Genomic DNA, 20438 nt, shown 5'->3' with positions numbered 1-20438 from the left:
CACAGGGAGTCAGAAGGTTGTGAGTTCTAATCCCTGCTCTACCACTTGTCTGCTGTGTGACTTTGTGTAAGTCACTGCACTTCTCTGGGCCTCAGTTACCTCATCTGTAAAATAAGGATTGAAACTGTGAGTCCCATGTGTTCAACTTGATTTGTTGTATCTACCCCAGAGCTTAGTACAGTGCTGGGCCTATAGTAAGTGCTTAATAAATACCATTATTTTTACTATTACCTCAGGGTCCCTGCCTGGCTGAGGCTGACCCCCAGTCCCAAAAACCTTTATAATAATAATAATAATAATGATGGCATTTATTAAGCACTTACTATGTGCAGACACTGTTCTAAGTGTTGAGGAGGTTACAAAGGGATCAAGTTGTCCCAAGGGGGGCTCACAGTCTTAACCCCCATTTTTTTACAGATGAGGGAACTGAGGCACAGAGAAGTTAAGTGACTTGCTTAAAGTCACAGAGCTGATAATTGGCAGATCCGGGATTTGAACACATGACCTCTGACTCCAAAGCCCGTGCTCTTTCCACTGAGCCACGCTGCTTCTCAATCTTTATAAAAAGAGCAGCAGCCCTCTGCCTATATGTACGTGTGTACCAATCTGTACATTATTTATTTGGAGTCATGTCTGTCTCCCCGTTAAGACTGTAAGTTCATCGTGGGCAGGGAACCTGTCTACCAATTCCGTTGTACTCTCACAAGTGATTAGTACAGTGCTCTCTCTGCACACAGTAAGTGCTCAATAAATACTATTGATTGATGGATAGCCCAGGTGGGCTTGGGCAGCCCTCCACTTGGAGGCAGGGGGTTGGTCCAGTTAACCTCTTCTAGACTCTTCTAGACCTCTTCTAGACTGTGAGCCCACTGTTGGGTAGGGACTGTCTCTATATGTTGCCAACTTGTACTTCCCAAGCACTTAGTACAGTGCTCTGCACACAGTAAGCGCTCAATAAATACGATTGATTGATTGATTAACCTCTCCAGGTCTCCTCCAGCTTGGAGGAGTCTACTAACCTCTGCCAGGGGTAGACCGGAGACACCATAGTGGTATCTGAGCTTGCTCACTCCTGCTTGTCCGTTGAGGGAGAAGGGTGTCCGCTCAGTGCCTCTGGTGAGAGGGGGCTGGTATTCCATTTTCCCATTTCCATTTGTGTCTGACATTTCTGAGACCAAGCTCCATTACAGACCAGCAGCCTATAGCAGTGGGCCGGAGAAATGAGACTTCCACTCAAGTGTGGAAAGAGGAGAGAATAAAAAGAAAATGAGTCAGGGAACCCAAATTACAAGATGCTGGCAGAGGTAGCCGCTCACTCGCTCTGTTGTGACTGAGGCAAATTAAGTGTGTAGGAGACGGGCCCGACAGAAGCTGTCCACAGAAACGCCACAGCTTCCTTCCGCCTCTCCTGCCTGCCCGTATGGGTCCGTGACTCCATGGAAATGATAGATGAAAACCAAGTGGAATGACAAGTCCCTGATCGGAGCCAGGAAATCACTGCTAGTTGGTGGTGTTTGACTGTACTTTACACTCCATTTCAGAAACAGGAAGAAAGACTTGTCAACCACTGACTGTTAGGAACAACCCTCACCCCCCATCCCCACCCCCCTTCCCTCTTCCCTCTACCGTTTCCACTTCTTCATCCTCCTGCCTTCGTTTCTCCTTTACTTGAGCACACTGTAAATCAAATCAGCGCCGCTAAGTCTACTGGGTCGGTGTTCCTTCCCCTGGCTTCAAGGAGAGCCCTCCCACCCCCACCCCTGGCAATGATTTCCCAATATAAGGTGGTTCCTTGCCTTCATGGAGCCCACCACTCTGTTTTCCACTCCTGCCCCCTCCCACCCAGCTACCCCTCCAGGTTATATGCAGAGTGGTGGCTCTTTCCAGGTCAGAGAGCAGAGGAACTCCGGCTATGAGCTGAGAAGCAGTGTGGTCTAATGGGTAGAGCCTGGGTCATGGAGTCAGAAGGCCCTGGGTTCTAATCCCGACTCTGCCACATGCCTGCTTTTGTGACCCTAGTCAAGTCACTTCACTTCTCTGTGCTTCAGTTACCTCTTTGGTAAAATGGGGATTAATACTGTGATCCCCATGTGGGACAGGGACCGTGTCCATCCCAATTTGCATGTATCCACTCCAGTGTTTAGTACAGTGCCTGGAACATAGTAAGCACTTAACAAAGACCACAGTTATTTTTATTATTATCATTATTATTATCCTGACCCAAACATCAGTGAGGCAATGGAGTATGAGTGAGAAGTATCTGCCCTCTCCAGCCCTCTCTGCTCCTCACCAACCAACCCTGCTCCGACACCTCCTCTTAGCAGCCCTAGTGGCGGGCCCAAAATGGAGAACCAATCCAATTCTACCAATTACAGATTAAGAAGTCAGGGGCCCTGAGTTCTAATCCCAGCCCTGCCGTGTGCCTGCTGTGTGGCCTTGGACAAGTCACGTCTCTGTGCTTCAATTTCCACATTTGTAAAACAGAGACTAAGTATCTTCTCTCTCCTCCTACTTAGATGATGAGTCCCCTATGGAACAGGGACTCTGTCAGATCTGATTGCTCCCTGTGGGCAGGGAATATGTCTTTTTACTGTTAGATTGTACTCTTCCAAGTGCTTTGTGCACAGTAAAATCTCAATCAATACTACTGAATGAATGAATGGTTATCTTGTATTTACCCCAGCACTTCAAGCAGTGCTTGACACGAAGCAGCATGGCTCAGTGGAAAGAGCCTGGGCTTAGGAGTCAGAGGTCATGGGTTCTAATCCCAGCTCCGTCACTTGTCACCTTTGTGACTTTGGGCAAGTCACTTCATTTCTCTGTGCCTCAGTTACCTCATCCGTAAAATGGGGATTAAGACTGTGAGCCCCACATGGGACAACCTGATTACCTTGTATCCCCCTGCCAACAGTGCTTGGCACATAGTAAGCACTTAACAAATGCTATTATTATTATTATTATTATTATTATGTGCTTACTGTGTGACAGGCACTGTTTTAAACATTGGGGCAGGTATAAGATAATCAGTTTGGGCACACAGTCCCAGTCTCACTTGGACTCAGAGTCTTAGTCCTCATTTTACAGAGTAGATAACTGAGGCACAGAGAAGTGACTTACCCAGAGTCACAGGGCAGACAAGCGGCAGGGCAGGTATTAGAACTCAGGTCCTTCCGATTCCGAGGCCCATGCTCCATCCACTAGGTCATGCTGCTTCTCTAAGCACTTGCTCTGTCCCAAAGCACTGTGCTAAGCGCTGAGGGAAAGGGATTCAAGCTACCGCAGAGGAGGAGCCCTCACCACTTCCTGGACATTCAGGGGGCCCAGGTGGGAACTTCTGCCGATCCCTGTCTCTCAACGGCTTCTCCTGCCCCAAGGCCAACCAGCGGACCAGACGGGATGGGATCAGTCGGCCGCCCATGCAGTTTCCAGGAAGTGACTGTCACAGGGGATTCTCCTTCCTTTCACACATTCTAGCCCGGGGACCAGATGATTTTCTAAAAAATATTCATTCATTCATTCATTCATTCAATCGTATTTATTGAGCACTTACTATGTGCAGAGCACTGTACTAAGCGCTTGGGAAGTACAAATCATCAACATAAAGACAGGGTCCCTACCCAACAATGGGCTCACAGTCTAGAAGGGGGAGACAGACAACAGAACAAGTAGACAGGCATCAGTACCATCAGAATAAATAGAATTATAGCTATATACACATCATTACACATCTCCACTTCAGTCTATACTTCACTCCACTGCCTGGATTATCTTTGTACAGAAACACTCTGGGCATGTTACTCCCCTCCTCAAAAATCTCCAGTGGCTGCCTGTCAACCTACAAATCAAGCAAAAACTCCTCACTCTCGGCTTCAAGGCTGTCCATCACCTCGCCCCCTCCTACCTCACCTCCCTTCTTTCCTTCTACAGCCCAGCCCACACCCTCTGCTCCTCTGCCGCTAACCTCCTCACTGTACCTCATTCTCGCCTGTCCTGCCATTGACCCCCAGCCCACGTCCTTCCCCTGGTCTGGAATGCCCTCCCTCCACACATCCACCAAACTAGCTCTCTTTCTCCCTTCAAAGCCCTACTGAGAGCTCACCTCCTCCAAGAGGCCTTCCCAGACTGAGTCCCCTTTTTTCTCTCCTCCTCCCCATCCTCCCCTCCTCCTTCCCCTCCCCACAGCACTTGTATATATTTGTACAGATTTATTACTCTATTCATTTTACTTGTACATATTTACTATTCTATTTATTTTGTTAATGATGTGCATATAGCTGTAATTCTATTTGTTCTGACGGTTTTGACACCTTTCTACATGTTTTGTTTTGTTGTCTGTCTCTCCCTTCTGGACTGTGAGCCCGTTGTTGGGTAGGGACCATCTCTATACGTTGCTGACTTCCCAAGCGCATAGTACAGTGCTCTGTACACAGTAAGCACTCAATAAATACAATTGAATGAATGAATTAATAAAATAAATAGAGTAATAAATATGTACAAATAAAATAGAGTAATAAATATGTACAAATAATATAGAGTAATAAATATGTACAAATATATACAAGTTCTGTGGAGAAGGGGAGGGGAGTAGGGCAGAGGGAGCGAGGTGGGTGATGGGGAGGGGAGGAGAAGGAGAGGAAAAGGGGGGCTCAGTCTGGGAAGGCCTCCTGAAGGATGTGAGCTCTCAGTAGGGCTTTGAAGGGGGGAAGAGAGCTAGTTTGGTGGATGTGTGGAGGGAGGGCATTCCAGGCCAGAGGTAGGACGTGGGTCAGGGGTCGATGGTGGGGCAGGCGAGAATGAGGCCCAGTGAGGTGGTTAGCAGCGGCAGAGGAGCGGAGGGTGTGGGCTGGGCTGGAGAAGGAGAGAAGGGAGGTGAGGCAGGAAGGGGGAGGGGATGGACAGCCTTGAAGCTGGGAGTGAGGAGTTTTTGCATGATTCGAAGGTTGATAGGCAACCACTGGAGATTTTTGAGGAGGGGAGTGACATGCCCAGAGTGTTTCTGTACAAAGATAATCCGGGCAGCAGGGTGAAGTATAGACTGAAGTGGGGAGAGAAAGGAGGATGGGAGATCAGAAAGGAGGTTGATACAGTAATCCAGTCAGAATAGGGTGAGAGATTGAACCAGCAAGGTAGCGGTTTGGATGGAGAGGAAAGGGCGGATCTTGGCGATCTTGTGGAGTGAATAAGAGATGTGTGGGGTGAATGAGAGAGCGGAGTCATCATCACCATCATCATCAATCGTATTTATTGAGCGCTTACTGTGTGCAGAGCACTGTACTAAGTGCTTCCGAGGATGACACCAAGGTTGCAGGCTTGTGAGAAGGGAAGGATGGTAGTGCTGTCCACAGTGACAGGAAGTCAGGGAGAGGACAGGGTTTGGGAGGGAAGATAAGGAGCTCAATCTTGGACATGACTGTTTTATTCATTTCTGACTCCTCACCTCTACACTGTAAGTTCATTGTGGGCAGGGGATGTGCCTTTTTATTGTTGTACTGTACTCTCCCATGTGCTTAGTTCAGTGATCTGCCCACAGCAATTGATCAATAAGAGGGCAGTTTGGGTAGGGAGAGGAAGGGAGAGACCTTGATGGCAGGAGTAGCAGGTTTAAGATTAAAGGAGAGCACGGTGAGTGTGGGTTGGGCAGGGTAGAAGTGATGAAAGACCATCAGTAAGTAAAACGGCTTTTGATACGATTCGATTGTATTTACTGAATGCTTAGTGTTTGCAGAGCACTGTACTAAGCACTTGGGAAAGTACAATACAACATTAAACAGTGACATTCCCTGCTCACAACGAGCTTACAGTCTAGAGCAGAGGAGACAGACATCAATACAAATAAAGTTACAGCTATGAACATAATAATAATAATAGTGATGGCATTTGGTAAGTACTTACTATATGCAAAGCATGTACTGAGAGGCTTACCTGGGCAACCGGTGGGGGCTTCAACTGAATTGTGCAGTAAGTTATCTAGACTTCAAACTCCTTGTGGGTAGGAAACATGTCTACCAACTCTGTTATACTGTACTCTCACAACCGCTTAATACAGTGCTCCGCACACAGGAAGCGCTCAATGAATACCACTGATTAAATGGACAGGGACCGTATCTACCAATTCTCTTATATTGTACTCTCCCAAGTTCTTAATACAGTGCTCCACACATGGTAAGCACTCAATAAATACCATTAATTAATTAATTGATTGAGCGTTCAGCTGCAATTAAATGCAATTGAATAAATGCGATTGAATGAATGAATAAATGGGAGAGCTCAAAAGAACATTCATTCATTCATTGTCGTATTTATTGAGTGCTTACTGTGTGCAGAGCACTGTACTAAGTGCTTGGGAAGTACAAGTTGGCAATATATAGAGATGGTCCCTACCCAACAGAGGGCTCACAGTCTAGAAGGGGGAGACAGACAACAAAACACATATTAACAAAATAAAATAAATAGAATAGTAAATATGTAAATAAGTAGAGTAATAAATCTGTACAGACATATGTACAGGTGCTGCGGGGAGCGGAAGGAGGTAGGGTGGGGGGATGGGGAGGGGGAGGAGGGGGAGAGGAAGGAGGGGGCTCAGTCTGGGAAGGCCTTCTGGAGGAGGTGAGCTCTCAGTAGGGCTTTGAAGGGAGGAAGAGAGCTAGCTTGGTGGATGTGTGGAGGGAGGGCATTCCAGACCAGGGGGAGGACATGGGCTGGGGGTCGATGGCGGGACAGGCGTGAACAAGACCCAGCAAGGAGGTTAGCGGCAGAGGTGCGTAGGGTGTGGGTTGGGCTGTAGAAGGAAAGAAGGGAGGTGAGGTAGGAGAGCCTTGAAGCCGAGAGTGAGGAGTTTTTGCCTGATGCCCTGCCCACAACGAGCTCGCAGTCTAGAGAATGAGGGGATCTGTCCAGCCCCAGTGCACACTCCTGGAGGCAGCGGGGGGTATTGGGTCAGGGTCAAGAGAGGCCTGACCCACTTGATCCTGGCCTGTCCCAGTGGTATAAGAAGGGGGCGGGGGCTAATGTTGGAGTAATAGTTTTGGGAGCTGGGAAATGTGGTGGGTTGGGGTGTTCGATCCAGCTAAAGCATCAGGGCAGGTGAGGTCTGGGGCTGTCAGAGAAGCAGCTCTCACTGTGGAGCCGGAGCAGTATGGAGAGGGCCAGCCGGACCCATTACTGGGGCCATTAAAGATGCATGGGAAGGAAGCCCGGCTTGGTTTTCCACAATGACCTTCTTGTATCTCCCCTGTCTGACGTGTGCGGCATCAGGCCGGAGACCAGAGGAGAGAGCACTGGGTGGATTTAAAGGGGCACCGTGCCCACCAGGGCTCTGTTGGTCCAGCATCTCCTGGTGGGGGCTGGGAGGGTGCCCTGAAGCCAAGCAGGCCACGGGTATGGCTGATGCCCATCCAACGGGGTGCCATTCCATGTTGCCCTGCCCAGATTCCTGCCATGAATAAGTGTGCCTCATGGCAATGGTTGGGGACTCCCAGGGGGCAAGAGGCGCGCGGTCCCGCCAACCAAGTTTGGGGGAGAGGCAATGTCTATCCTGATGCAAATGCTATGATTGCACATCCTGCTTGTGTAGGGGTTCAGCCCTTCCCTCTTTCCCACTTTCCTGGGGCGGCTGGGTGGATGAGGGAAGAATTTTGCCCACATGCGTGGGCATTGGGGCCCGCTCTGGGGGGAAGTCCTAGCAGGACGATGGGAAGGGAATGAAATAGGGGTGAAGAAGGGGACACAAAACCAGCCTCCTCCTTGAAGGGGCATCCAGAAAAGGGGACTGACCCCCACCAGCATGGGGGAAGGGTCTCTGGGACCAACTCAGCACCCCTTCTCTGGCTCCTCCTGTGCCCTCCCCAAATGTAGCCTTGGGGAAGAATGCATCGTGCCAGCTGGGTAATTTTATCTAACACTGCTCCTGAGGGGCTTCCCCATTGAACCTGGGATGGCTGTAGGGGCAACTTGGTGGAAACCCAGCCCAGAGACCCCTGCATCCTCATCCCACCCCTTCTCCCCCTTCATCCCACTCAGAGCCAGCTATAAAGTCAGCAGACATGTGGTGTGCCAGCCTGCAGTGCTCCCCATGCATTAATTACTCTCTGGCTAAGAGATTCCTCCTAATTTCCTTAATGTTCAGTCATTTCTTAACTTCAATTCCTGTCCTCTAGGCTCACAGCTTATTACCTTCCGGCCGAGCGGTGGCATCTGTCTTCCCTGCACCTATCGCATTTTCTAAGCCTCGAATCACGTCCCTCCCTAGATTTATCCTCATTAGGAAAACAGGACTCTAATTTTCCTAACCTTTCCACCATCCCCTTAGGTCCCACGGCCAATTCTTCAGTCTCTGTCTTGGCCATCAGCCAGGGGCCGATGAAGGGGGCTGGGAGACACTCTGGTTCCTGATGGGCCCAAGAGAAAGACCCCCTCTCCACCTCACATCAATGTCCAGGACCCCCGGACCCTAGGCCACGGCCTCTCTGTTCTCACAGAGGTACCCAGTAGACTGTGAGCTTGTTGTGGGCAGAGAATGTGTCTGTTTATTGTCATATTGTACTCTCCCAAACACTTAGTACAGTGTTCTGCACACAGTAAGCACTCAATAAATATTATTGAATGAATGAATGAATGAAACTCCTCTCTAAGTTTGTGTGGGAGGTGCAGGTTTCCACAGGGCACAGGGTATCAGCCGGCACTGTATAATAATAATGATGGCATTTATTAAGTGCTTACTATGTGCAAAGCACTGTTCTAAGCACTGGGGAGGTTACAAGGTGATCAGGTTGTCCCACGGGGGCTCACAGTCTTAATCCCCATTTTACAGATGAGGTAACTGAGGCACAGAGAAGTTAAGTGACTTGCCCAAAGTCATCCAGCTGACAATTGATGGAGCCGGGATTTGAACCCCTGACATCTGACTCCAAAGCCTGTGCTCTTTCCACTGAGCCACACTGCTTCTTCTTCTTATATAAGAGTCACAAGCCTCCCCAGTGACTTTGGCTGGGTGATATTGAGTACTTGTGTGCAGGTGTATGTTTTTTATGGTATTTGTTAAGCACTTACTATGTGCCAGGCACTCTTCTAAGCACTGGAGTAGAGACAAGGTAATCAGGTTGGACAGAATCCATGTCCCACATGGGACTTCCAGTCTTAATCCCCATTTTACAGATGAGGTAGCTGAGGCGCAGAGATGTGAAGTGACTTTCCCAAGGTCACACAGCAAACAAGTGGTGAAACTGGGATTAGAATCCAGGTCCTTCTGATGGACTCCCAGGCTGATCCGCTAGGCCATATTGCTTCTTGTGTGGGGCTGTGCTGCATCTGTGTTTATGAGGAGGTCTAGGATGGCATTTCTTAAGCGCTTACTATGTGTCAAGTGCCATTCTAAGCACTGGAGTACATATAAAACAATCAGGTTAGGCACAGACCCTGGCCCACATGGGGCTCACAGTCTAAGTAGAAGGGAGACCAGATATAGTAATAATAATAATAATAATTTTGGTATTTGTTAAGCACTTATTATGTGCAAAGCACTGTTCTAAGTGCTAGGGAGGATACAAGGTGATCATGTTGTCCCACATGGGGCTCACAATCTTAATCCCCATTTTACAGATGAGGGAACTGAGGCCCAGAGAAGTTAAGTTACTTGCCCAAAGTCACACAGCTGACAAACAGTGGAGTTGGGATTTGAACCCATGACCTCTGACGCCCAAGCCCGTGCTCTTTCCACTGAGCCACGCTGCTTCTACAATTGAATTGAATTGAAGATATTGAATACCCATTTTGCAGTTAAAGAAACTGAGGCCCAGAGAAGTGAAGCAACTTTCTCAAGGTCACACAGCAACCAAGTGGCACAGCCAGAATTAGAACCCAGGTCCTTTGACACCCTGCCCCATGCTCTTTCTGCTAGACCATACTGCTTCTAGGCATATATGTGTCCTTAGATGGATCTCTACAAGTCTGTGAGAGTGATTTCTTTTAGTGCTGGCCTCATTTATCTGAGTAATATTAATAATTGTGGTGTTTGTTAAGTACTAATTCTGTGCTAAGCATTGTGGGGTGGAAACAGAATAATCTGACCAGACCAGTCCTGATCTCGAACGGGACTCTAAATCTAAGGGGGAGGGAGAATGGGCCCCTGAGTCCTTGTGGCCAGGTTGGTTTCTTCTGGTCAGGTGGATTTTACCTTTCAAATAATAATAATGATGATGGTATTTGTTAAGCACTTACTATTTTCCAAGCACTGTTCTAAGCACTGGTGTAAATTTAAAGTAATCAGGCTGTCCCACATGGGGCTCAGTCTTAATCCCCATTTTACAGATGAGGTAATTGAGGCACAGAGAAGTCAAGTGACTTTACAGATGAGGTAACTGAGGCACAGAGAAGTCAAGTGACTTGCCCAAAGTCACTCAGCTGATAAGTGGCAGAGCCGCGATTGGAACCCACGACTTCTGACCCCCAAGCTCATGGTCTTTCCACTAAGCCATGCTGCTTCTCGAAGAAGCGTCTGATTTATATAGTTCCCAGCGACTGCACTGAGTGGGGCCCTGCTCATTTTACCCAATCCTCCTGAAGGTTTGTTTCAATCCCAGGAGTTCAGGAAATCATCAGTACCAAGCATGTCTGCTGTGTGATTTAGGGCAAGTCACTTAACTTCCCTGTGCTTCAATTACCTCATCTGTAAAATGAGGATTAAGACTGTGAGCCCCATGTGTTACAGGGACCATATCCAACCTGATTACATTTTATCTACCCCAGTGCTTAGAACAGTGCTTGGCACATAGTAACCATCTAACAAATACCACAATTATTACTATTATTATTTTATTATTATTATGAGGCCTCTGGGCGCTATACTCAGCACTCCCCCAATTAATAATGATGATAATAATAGTTGCTTTTGTTAAGTGCTTACTATGTACCAAGCGTTGTACTAAGTGCTGGGGCAGATATCAAATAATCAAGTCCCAACTGGAACCCTCAGTCTAAGCAGGAGGAAGAACAGGTATTGAATCCCCATTTTGCAGACGAAGGAACTGAGGCACAGAGAAGTTGAGTGATTTGGCCAAGGTCACACAGCATGTAAATGGAGGAGCTGGATTTAGAACCAAGGACCTCTGAATCCCAGGCCTGTACTCTTTCCGTTAGGCCATGCTGTTTCCCAACAAAGATCAACTGCAATTTTTTTTCTTTTTAACTTCTCAGACTCAGAACCTTCAAATAGCCATTTCCCTAGGACCTTTCTTCCCTTTTGCTTGGTGGTAGATACTAGTGGTGATGGTTGGCAAACCATGACCCCCCCGCAACTGCCAAGTGGAGGCAAAACACACACAAAGCAAAACCAGAGCCACACAATGCTGCAGCAGAATACATTTCTTCCCAGCTCCTGTGGACAACATCCACGACACCTGGATTTCAAGAATCTTCCCCAGTTCATCGGTCTCCCCTGAAGCAGAACTGCTTTCATTAGAGTGTCCTGTTGGCCTGAGGAACACAATATTGACACACAATCCACACTCTTGCCCGTTATATTTGACTGGTTCCCTCCAGTGTCCCCCAAGGAATAGTACTTAGTGGTCAGAGAGTCCAAGGGACCTGCAAATTAGTCATTTTGACTGGGACTGACAGGACAGAAAAATTCCTTTGATCCATGCTCCGTGTTTGGTGGGGTGGGGGCACAGAGAGACTAAGGAGGAATGAAATCCACATTCCCAAGGCTCATCTTAATTGTCATTTTCATGCCCTTCTCCCCACAATTGGATCTTCTTCTGGAACTCCTCAGAGCGATGCTCATTTGAGTCTGTCCTCTCCCACCCTCCCACAGCAGTGGAAGCCAGCAGTCTAGTGGTCACTAGGAAATCTGGAAAACAGGAGAAAGGGAGAGGAACTGGGAAGTCCAGTGGGAGGAAATTGGTGGGGGCCAGTCTTGTCATTGTACAATGGCTGGCTGTTACATTGCTTCCCACCAAATGTCTTCTCATGCCACGATCCATCTGGGTCAATACAGTTAAATAGCAAGCAGCTGTGCTCTTAGGAGTCAGGAAGATGGATCAGGGCATACCTGGATTTCTCCATGTTCCTTAGGTTCTGAACTGTGTTCTATGTGTGCTCCAGCACTCTCCAGAACCTGCCGGGGCCTCTGCAATGGGCAGGGAGCCCAAGGTTCAGAGCTTGGGGAGACAGGCAATTCCAAGGGAGCCCAAACCCCAAGGTTCAGAATCCAGGGAAACCACCATTCCAGAAGGGCCCAAACCCCAGGGTTCAGAGCCCAGGGCAGGCCACCCTTCCAGGGTGCAGGAGCATGGCTCTACCTGGCCAGAGAATGACCCATTCAGCACTGCCAGTCTCCAGTAACAATGCCCATCTCAAGACCTGGCAGCTACCATTTTGATAGTGTAGCTTCTGGCTGTCTCAGGGCAGCAACCAGAGATCCGGGTGTTAGGTCTGGGTTAGGAGAATAAGGGTCATTTCTGGGAGACGAGGGGTGGTAGCCACGGGACCGAACAACTATGGAAAGGTGAGCCAGGGCCCTCGAGGAGAGAGGTTGTTGTTCAGAACTAGAATCTGAACGGAGTCAGAGTTCTGATGAGGGACTTGGATATTACACAGTGGGTTCCCTTTGGGCTCCAGGACACAGAAGCAAGAGAAGCAGTGTGGCGTAGTGGATACACCACGGGCCAGGGAGTCAGACAGACCTGGGTTCTAATCTCAGCTCTGCCACTTGAGTGCTGCGTGACCTTGGGCAAGTCACTTCACTTCCTCTTTGCCTCAGTTCCCTCATCTGTAAAATGGGGATTAATAATGGTGGTATTTGTTAAGCGCTCACTATGTGTCAAGCACTGTTCTAAGACTGTGAGCCCCATGAGAGGCATGGACTATGTTCAACCTGATTAGCTTTTATTTACCCCAGTGCTTAGTACAGTGCCTGGCACATAGTAAGCACTTAATAAATACCATTAACAAACAGCAGGACCTGCATCTCCCCTCTCCCCCCATCCCCTCCACAATGGGCTTTGGAGATAGAGAAGCAGGTGAAGGAAAAGCAGTGTGGCTTAGTGGAAAGAGCACGGGCTTGGGAGTCAGAGTTCATGGGTTCTAATCCTGGCTCCGCCACTTGTCAGCTATGTGACTTTGGGCAAGTCACTTAACTTCTCTGTGCCTCAGTTACCTCAACTGTAAAATGGGGATTGACTGTGAGCCCATGTGGGACAACCTGATTACCTTGTATCTACCCCAGAGCTTAGAAGAATGTTTGGCCCATGTAAGTGCTTACTAAATACCATCATTATTATTATTAGAGACTATTTCTCTCCCTGTCTCCCCTCACACCCAGCCTTTCCAGATCCATGAGTCTAAAGCCGACTGAATGGCAGATCCACACTATGTTTAAATCAGAGGAAGGATGTGGCTTTTCCAAGAGTATTAACATAAAACATTTTTTCCCTTCTCTCCAAAGACAGTCTGAGGAAAGAGCCCAACCCCTCGGCCCCCGGCCCACGTGACACACAAACGACACGCAGGCTTTGCAGGAAACATTCATAATTTTAATTCACACCAGTAATAAAATTGCATTACATTTCTCATAAAATAAATGTTCCAGTTTATATACAGAAAACAGACTGTACAGACCCCTCCCCAGCCCCGTGGAAACTCACGAACATACAGGCAATGCAGTGCTCAGTTAAGTCAGCACAACTGTACATCTAAAATTGTAACTGCTTTGTGTTGGGTGCAGGGAAACGGGACTACAATGAAGAGCCCTCTGTGGACTGAGAATTAAAAAAATATTGCAGGCAAGCTGGCCGGCCGTCCTGGCCGCGGAAGAGACTGGACGCCGGGTCCACTGTGCTTCGAAGCCGCGGGGAGCGGGGCGGGGGGCTACTGAACCTGGGACTCGAAGCTTCCATTCAACTGCCCCTCCTCATAGTCCATCTGACACAAGATCATGTTGTTCTTCAGGAAAAATTTGTCTCCTACGCAAAATCTGCAAAGCCGAAGAGGAGATCATGTTATCCTTAGGGTCGGCTCTCACGGGTGGTCCTGGGCAGGGGGCTGACCGCCCAGTCCTACCCTGGATCCGGCTCTGGCCCAGGGACAGGGGTTGTGCCTCAGCGTCCTCACCTGCAAAATGGGAATTCAATACCCGTTCTCCCTCCTACTTAGGCTGGGAGCCACATGTGGGATGGGTAATGTGTCTGACCGGATTTGCTTGTATTCACCCAGCGCTTGGAACAATGCCTGACTCATAGTAAGCACTTAACAAATGCCATGCAAAAAAGGAATGTCCTCAAGGTATGGTGAATTGGAGTGTCTGACTCAAGTCCTATATTTCATATATATCTGAGTGTGTGCGTGTGTGCCTGGGATGGGAATGTGCAAATGAGCCACTTCCTTGGGTGGGACAGACCACAGCCGGGAATCCAGGATGCAGAGGGGCCCTGCCTCCTGAGGATGAGGGGTTCTGGCCCCGCCCCCCCCTGGGGTCAGCCCTGCCACAGGGGTGCACAGCATGTCTGCAAGGCTAATGCTAGTCTGGGGGCCACAACACTGAAAAGGTCCACAGAAGTTTTCTGCGGAGCTGTGTTTATGGGCATGGAGCTCCTGGCTCTGTTGCTCCCCTGAGCATTCTGAAGCAGCATGGCCTAGTGGATAAAGCACAGGCCTGGGAGTTGGAAGGTCATGGGTTCTAATTCTGGCTCTGCCACTTGTCTGCTGTATGACCTTGGGCAAGTCACTTCACTTCTCTGTGCCTCAGTTCCCTCATCTGTAAAATGGAGATTAAGAGTGTGAGGCCTATATCTTGTATCTATCCTAACGATTAGAACAGTGCCTGGCACATAGTAAGTGCTTAACAAATACTATTATTATTATTATTATTATTATTATTTTTATTATTATTATTATTATTATTATGGCTTCCAGGATCTCCTGGCTTCCCTGGCCTCTTGACCCTCCCTGCCTCTGAGGCAACCTCCACACTTGGGTGGCATCCTCCACACCCCACCCTCTTTTCCTGCCCTGCCGGTAGGCCTCTCCCGTCCACAATCGCCAGGTGACCATCAGAGCTGGGGAGAGAGAGTGGAGGGGAATTTGTGGCCCTGACTCAAATGCCTAGGAAAGGAGGAGGGCTGCGTGGGTCAGGAAGGGGTGTAAAGGGACATTTATATTAATTTCTGTCCCCCCCTCTAGACTGTAAGCTCACTGTGGGCAGGGAATGTACCTGATATATTGTTCTACTGCACGCTCCTAAGCTCTTAGTACAGTGCTCTGTCCACAGTAAGTGATCAATAAATAAATAAATGATTGATAGCTGCTGCTTCTGCCCTACCCAGAAAAGCAGGTCTGGAAGTCCCCTTTGCATTTCCACTGTTTATTGTTGTATTGTACTTTCCAAAGCGCTTAGTACAGTGCTCTGCACACAGTGAGTGCCCAATAAATATGATTGAATGAATGAATTTCCACCCTACCTTGGGGCAGCCAGCAAAGCCTGGCTAACAATTCCTCCAAAGAGCCACTTCTCCCCCTTACCTGGCCAGCCAGTAAGTAAGCCAAGGTTTGGGCTTGGAGCCTCCTCCCTCGTTCCCCACCTCCATCCAGGGAACAGAAATTAAATGTAAAGGCTAAATCTTCTCGGGAAGAGGCTGGACAGGATGACCTCTGGTCCTGGTATTCCATCCTGGAATCACAGCAGCCCACAGCATGTCACCATGCTGAGTCAATGGGCTGTCAGCAGGATGGGAAAGGGACAGGGGCTGGATACAGAGATGACCACACACACACACCCACTCACCCACCCCCATATGCTGAAACACTTTATAACTTTAATTTGTCGACTGTATAAAGTGCAGATGAAAGATTTAGTAGCTGAGGTCTAGAGCCTGCTTCCCAGGAATTAAAGCAACGTTAACGGGTGCTTAGGGAAGTCGTTAATGGAAATGTTTCACAGGAGGGGAGAGGCTGGTGTGTTAAAGGAAGAAGGCTTACAGCCTCATGGTCTTGAGCCTTCCCTCAGCCACCTGCTCTGTGCCTCAGTTTCCTCAATTGCAAAAAATTGGGATTCATTATCTTCTTCCTCCTACTTGTCTGTGAGTCCCATATAGGATGGGGACTGTATCTGGCCTGACTAATTTATGTCTACCCCAGCACTTAGGACAGTGCTTGTCATATAATAAGCATATAACAAATACCCACTCCTCCCGAAAAAAGGGGGTAATGAGAAAGGACTCCTGAGGCCTCTGCCCGCCCCACCTCCAGGAAAGTTTGCTTCTGCTCCCTGCTCTGTGTCCGCCCCTTTCTTCCCAAGGCCCAGGCTGGGCAGCAGAACAGCATGATGTGGAAGGCAGAAGGAGATAGCGGAAGGAACACAAGACTGGAGGTCAGGAGCCCTAGGTTCTAGTCCCTGTTCCACCTGCTGGGTGACCTTGAGAAAAATTATACAATGCCTTTGGGTCTTGGTTTCCTGAGGTTTGAAATGGGCCCCAACTCTCCCTCCCTCTTAGACTGTGAACCCTGCTTAGGACAGAGGCAATAATTCATTCAATCATATTTATTGAGCGCTTACTCTGTGCAGAGCACTGTACTAATTGCCATTAGACCCCGGGACCCATCTCCCCTGCCAAAGCAGTGTGGCCTAGTGGATGTGGGTTCTAATCCTGGCTTGGCCACTTGTCTGCTGTGTGACCTTGGGCAATTCACTTCACTTCTCTGTGCTTCAGTTACCTCATCTGTAAAACGGGGATTAAGGCTGTGAGCCCCACGTAGGGCAATCTGATTACCTTGCATCTACCCGAATGCATAGAACAGTGCTTGGCACATAGTAAACCCTTTACAAATACCAGAATTATTATTATTATTACTTCACTTCTCTGTGCCTCATTTACCTCAACTGTAAAATGGGGATTAAGGCTGTGAGCCCCACGTGGGGCAATCTGATTACCTTGCATCTACCCCAGGGCATAGAACAGTGCTCGGCACATAGTAAACCCTTTACAAATACCAGAGTTATTATTATTATTATCACTTCATGTCTCTGTGCCTCCATTACCTCGTCTATAAAATGGGGAGTAAGGCTGTGAGCCCCACATGGGACAACCTGATTACCGTGCATCTACCCCAGAGTAATATGGCACATAGTAAGCGCTTAACAAATACCGTAATAATAATAATTATTACTTCACTTCTCCGTGCCTCAGTTCCCTCATCTGTAAAATGAGGATTAAGCCTGTGAGCCCCACATGGGACAACCTGATTATCTTGTATCTACCCCATCGCTTAGAACAGTGCTTGGCACATAATAAGCGCTTAACAATTACCATTATTATTATTGTTCTTAATAATAATTGATGCCAGCCATCACCTCCAGGATGCAATCACTTCTGTTGGGTTCCTGAGTGACCACTAGATGGCGATGCCGCCTCGGTGGCCCACGAGAGGCCGGAGGATCAATCAATCAATCGTATTTATTGAGCGCTTACTGTGTGCAGAGCACTGTACTAAGCGCCTGACTTCCGGAGGATGCCACCGGAACCAGGACCGAGGCCTGGGCCAGGATTCCCCCCTCCTCAACACCGGGACTCCAGGGCGTGTGGGACTTACAACAAAATCTGTCTCATCTTCCCTCCTCTATTCACTCATTCAATCATACTTATCGAGCACTTACTGAACTATGCCCTTGGGAGAGTCCAATGTAACAATAAACAGACACATTCTCTTGCCCTCAGCGAGCTTAGAGTCTACAGCCCCACTCAACGACCTCACTATTCACTCATTCAATCATACTTATCGAGCACTTACTGAACTATGCCCTTGGGAGAGTCCAATGTAACAATAAACAGACACATTCCCTTGCCCTCAGCGAGCTTAGAGTCTAGAGCCCCACTCAACGACCTCGCTAACCCTGTGACCCTGAGAAGCAGCGTGGCTCAGTGGAAAGAACACGGGCTTCAGAGTCAGAGGTCATGAGTTCTAATCCCAGCTCCGCCACTTGTCAGCTGTGTGACTTTGGGCACATCACTCAACTTCTCTGTGCCTCAGTTCCCTCGTCTGTAAAATGGGGATAAAGACTGTGAGCCCCGTGTGGGACAAGCTGATCACCTTGTATCCCTCAGTGCTTAGAACAGTGCTTTGCACATAGTAAGCGCTTAACAAATACCATCATTATTATTACTATTATTTTTTAGAGGGGGAGACAGATATTAATATAAATAAATGATAGATATGTACATAAGCGCTGTGGGGCTGGGAGGGAGGATGAAAAAGGGAGCAAGTTAGGGCAACCCAGAAGGGTGTGGAAGAAGAGGATAAGGGGGCTTAGTCAGGGAAGGCCTCTTGGAGGAGATATGCTTTCCAACCCAGGAGGGGCCCTGTCCTGGACAGCTATAGGCATTCCTCACATCCCAGGGAGAAGGCTTTTCTTCTATCTGGCCTCTTACCTAGCACCTTGTTCTCTGAAGCCCACCCCTTGGGCTTCATGTGCACTTGGGTCAAGCCTGTCTTCCAGCCAAATGGTCCCACCCCAGGTGAAAGAAAGTAGCTTCTTGGCATATAGGTCTGGGGGATTCTGGGAAAACTACATAGAGGGGTAGCACAGCCTCATGGAAAGAGCCTGGGTCAGTGAATCAGGGGTCCGGGTTCTAGTCCCAGCTTAGTCACTGGCCTGCTGGGTGAGCTTGGGCAAGTCACTTACCCTTTCTGAGCCTCAGTTCCTTCAGGATAAGGTATCTGCTCTCTCGTGAGAGGCGGAGCCTGTGTCTTATCTGCATCGCTCGCCCAGCCTTTGGCACATAGTAAGGGCTTAATCTTTATTATTATTATCATTCTGTGTGCTGGGGTAGATACAAGTTAATCAGATTGGTCACAGTTCTTGTCCCACATGGGGCTTACAGTCTAACTAGAAGGAAGAACAGGTATAGGATCCACATTTTGAGGAAATTGGGGCACAGAAAAGTGAAATAACTTGCCCAAGGTCACACAGCAAATAGAAGAACTGGGATTGGAATCCAGGTCCTCTGACTCCCAAGCCTGTACTCTTTCCGCTTGACCATGCTGAATTATTATTATTGCTCTGTGCACCGTAAGCTCTTAGTAAATGCCATTGATTGACTACAGGTATAAGTGTCCCTTTCCCCAGCTATTGCAAATTCCCATTTCCCTGTGATGAGAGAGAAAGAGATTTTAAAACTGAGGTGTGGTCCAGGATTTCCCAGAATCCTCTAGGACTCTCCAGCAGGATGAAAGTACTAGAGGGAAGGAGAGTCCCCGGTGGATTTGCATATGTTCCATGCAGAATTTGCGTAGGCCGCCTTGGGCCACACACTCTGTTCTCAGGCTATTTTCAAGTTTACAAGTATCTCCTGCTTTCCTGCAGACTGAAATCTTTTAATATTTCTCATTAACCTCCAAAAACCTTCCCAGGTTGCGTCCACCTCTGCAAATCATCTACATAATTTGGCCTCCAAAAGCAAGGTGCCCTTGGGCCTCTAAAATCTAAATAGTTCAGGCTCGTGGTCCCGTTTGGCCTGGAATATCAAGGTAATAGAGGTCAAAGTGCATTTGGAGGCCTCAATGATCAAGAGAAGTTGTGTAGGTGCACACAGACTTGGGCTCTGAAGGCCTCTGGGTAGGAAGAAGTTAAATCCCTTCTCCTTTCTCTTCTCCCCCAGCCCCGATCACTGGCCCAGAGAGCCCCTACTCTACTAGACTCTCCAAAGCACTTAATACTATGCTTTCACTACTCTCTTCCCCCTGTAAGCACTCAGTAATTACCAATGATCCTTTGGGAGGTAAATAGTGATGGCGAAAGACTCCCCTCCCCGGGACTTTTGACAATCAATCAATAAATAATAATAATAACAGTGGTATTTGTTAAGCGCTTACTATGTGCCAGGCACTGTACAAAGTGCTGGGGTGGATACAAGCAAATCGGGTTGGACACAGTCCCTGTCCCACGTGGTATTTAATGAGCACTTACTGGGTGTAGAGCACTGTACTAAGCACTTGGGAAAGTACAGCACAACAACATAACAGACACATCAGCAGGTTCCACAGAGCTCTGGGATCCTCTTCAAGGAATTGAAGGAGGGTCTTCTGTGGAGATTGATCGATTGATGGACTGATTGACTCAAGACCCACCGACTCAGATTTCTTTCCATCCACGGCCAAGACAGATCACTTTGTGCTCCTGTACACCCCTGATTCTTTTTCTCAAGCCCTGCCCCTATCTCCAGCAAGATTTCCCACCTGGTCAGGCTTTGGTCCCAGCTCTCTGAGCAGCAGCGTGTCTGGGGCCCAGGGAGGTGGTCCAGATGGGTCAGTAGGCTGGTGGGGAGGGGCCCAGTGGGCAGAAAACTGGTGGACTGGGACTGGTGGGCAAGGGACCAGTGGACAGGAGGCTAGTAGGGAACCGGTGGGCAGGATGCTGATGGGCAGGGGTCCAATGGGCCAGGAACTGGTAG

The 20438-nt window shown here is 48.5% G+C and overlaps 1 protein-coding gene across 3 annotated transcripts in view; it reads right to left on the bottom strand.

Moving 5' to 3' along the window:
* Positions 1-13514: 13514 nt before the first annotated feature.
* LMO1 (LIM domain only 1) overlaps positions 13515-20438 on the bottom strand; it is an 83676-nt gene continuing 76752 nt past the window's right edge. For all 3 annotated transcript variants that reach the window (XM_038764722.1, XM_038764723.1, XM_038764721.1), the window contains exon 4: positions 13515-13969. In XM_038764722.1, the coding sequence (XP_038620650.1) occupies positions 13864-13969 (106 nt within the window). In that variant the 3' untranslated portion in view covers positions 13515-13863. The remainder of the gene's footprint in view (positions 13970-20438) is intronic.

This window comes from Tachyglossus aculeatus, chromosome 22 (assembly GCF_015852505.1).
Source record: "Tachyglossus aculeatus isolate mTacAcu1 chromosome 22, mTacAcu1.pri, whole genome shotgun sequence".
Classification (NCBI taxonomy): domain Eukaryota; kingdom Metazoa; phylum Chordata; class Mammalia; order Monotremata; family Tachyglossidae; genus Tachyglossus; species Tachyglossus aculeatus.
Note: the sequence above shows the minus strand (reverse complement) of the source record. Positions and strands in the feature narration are given on the sequence as shown.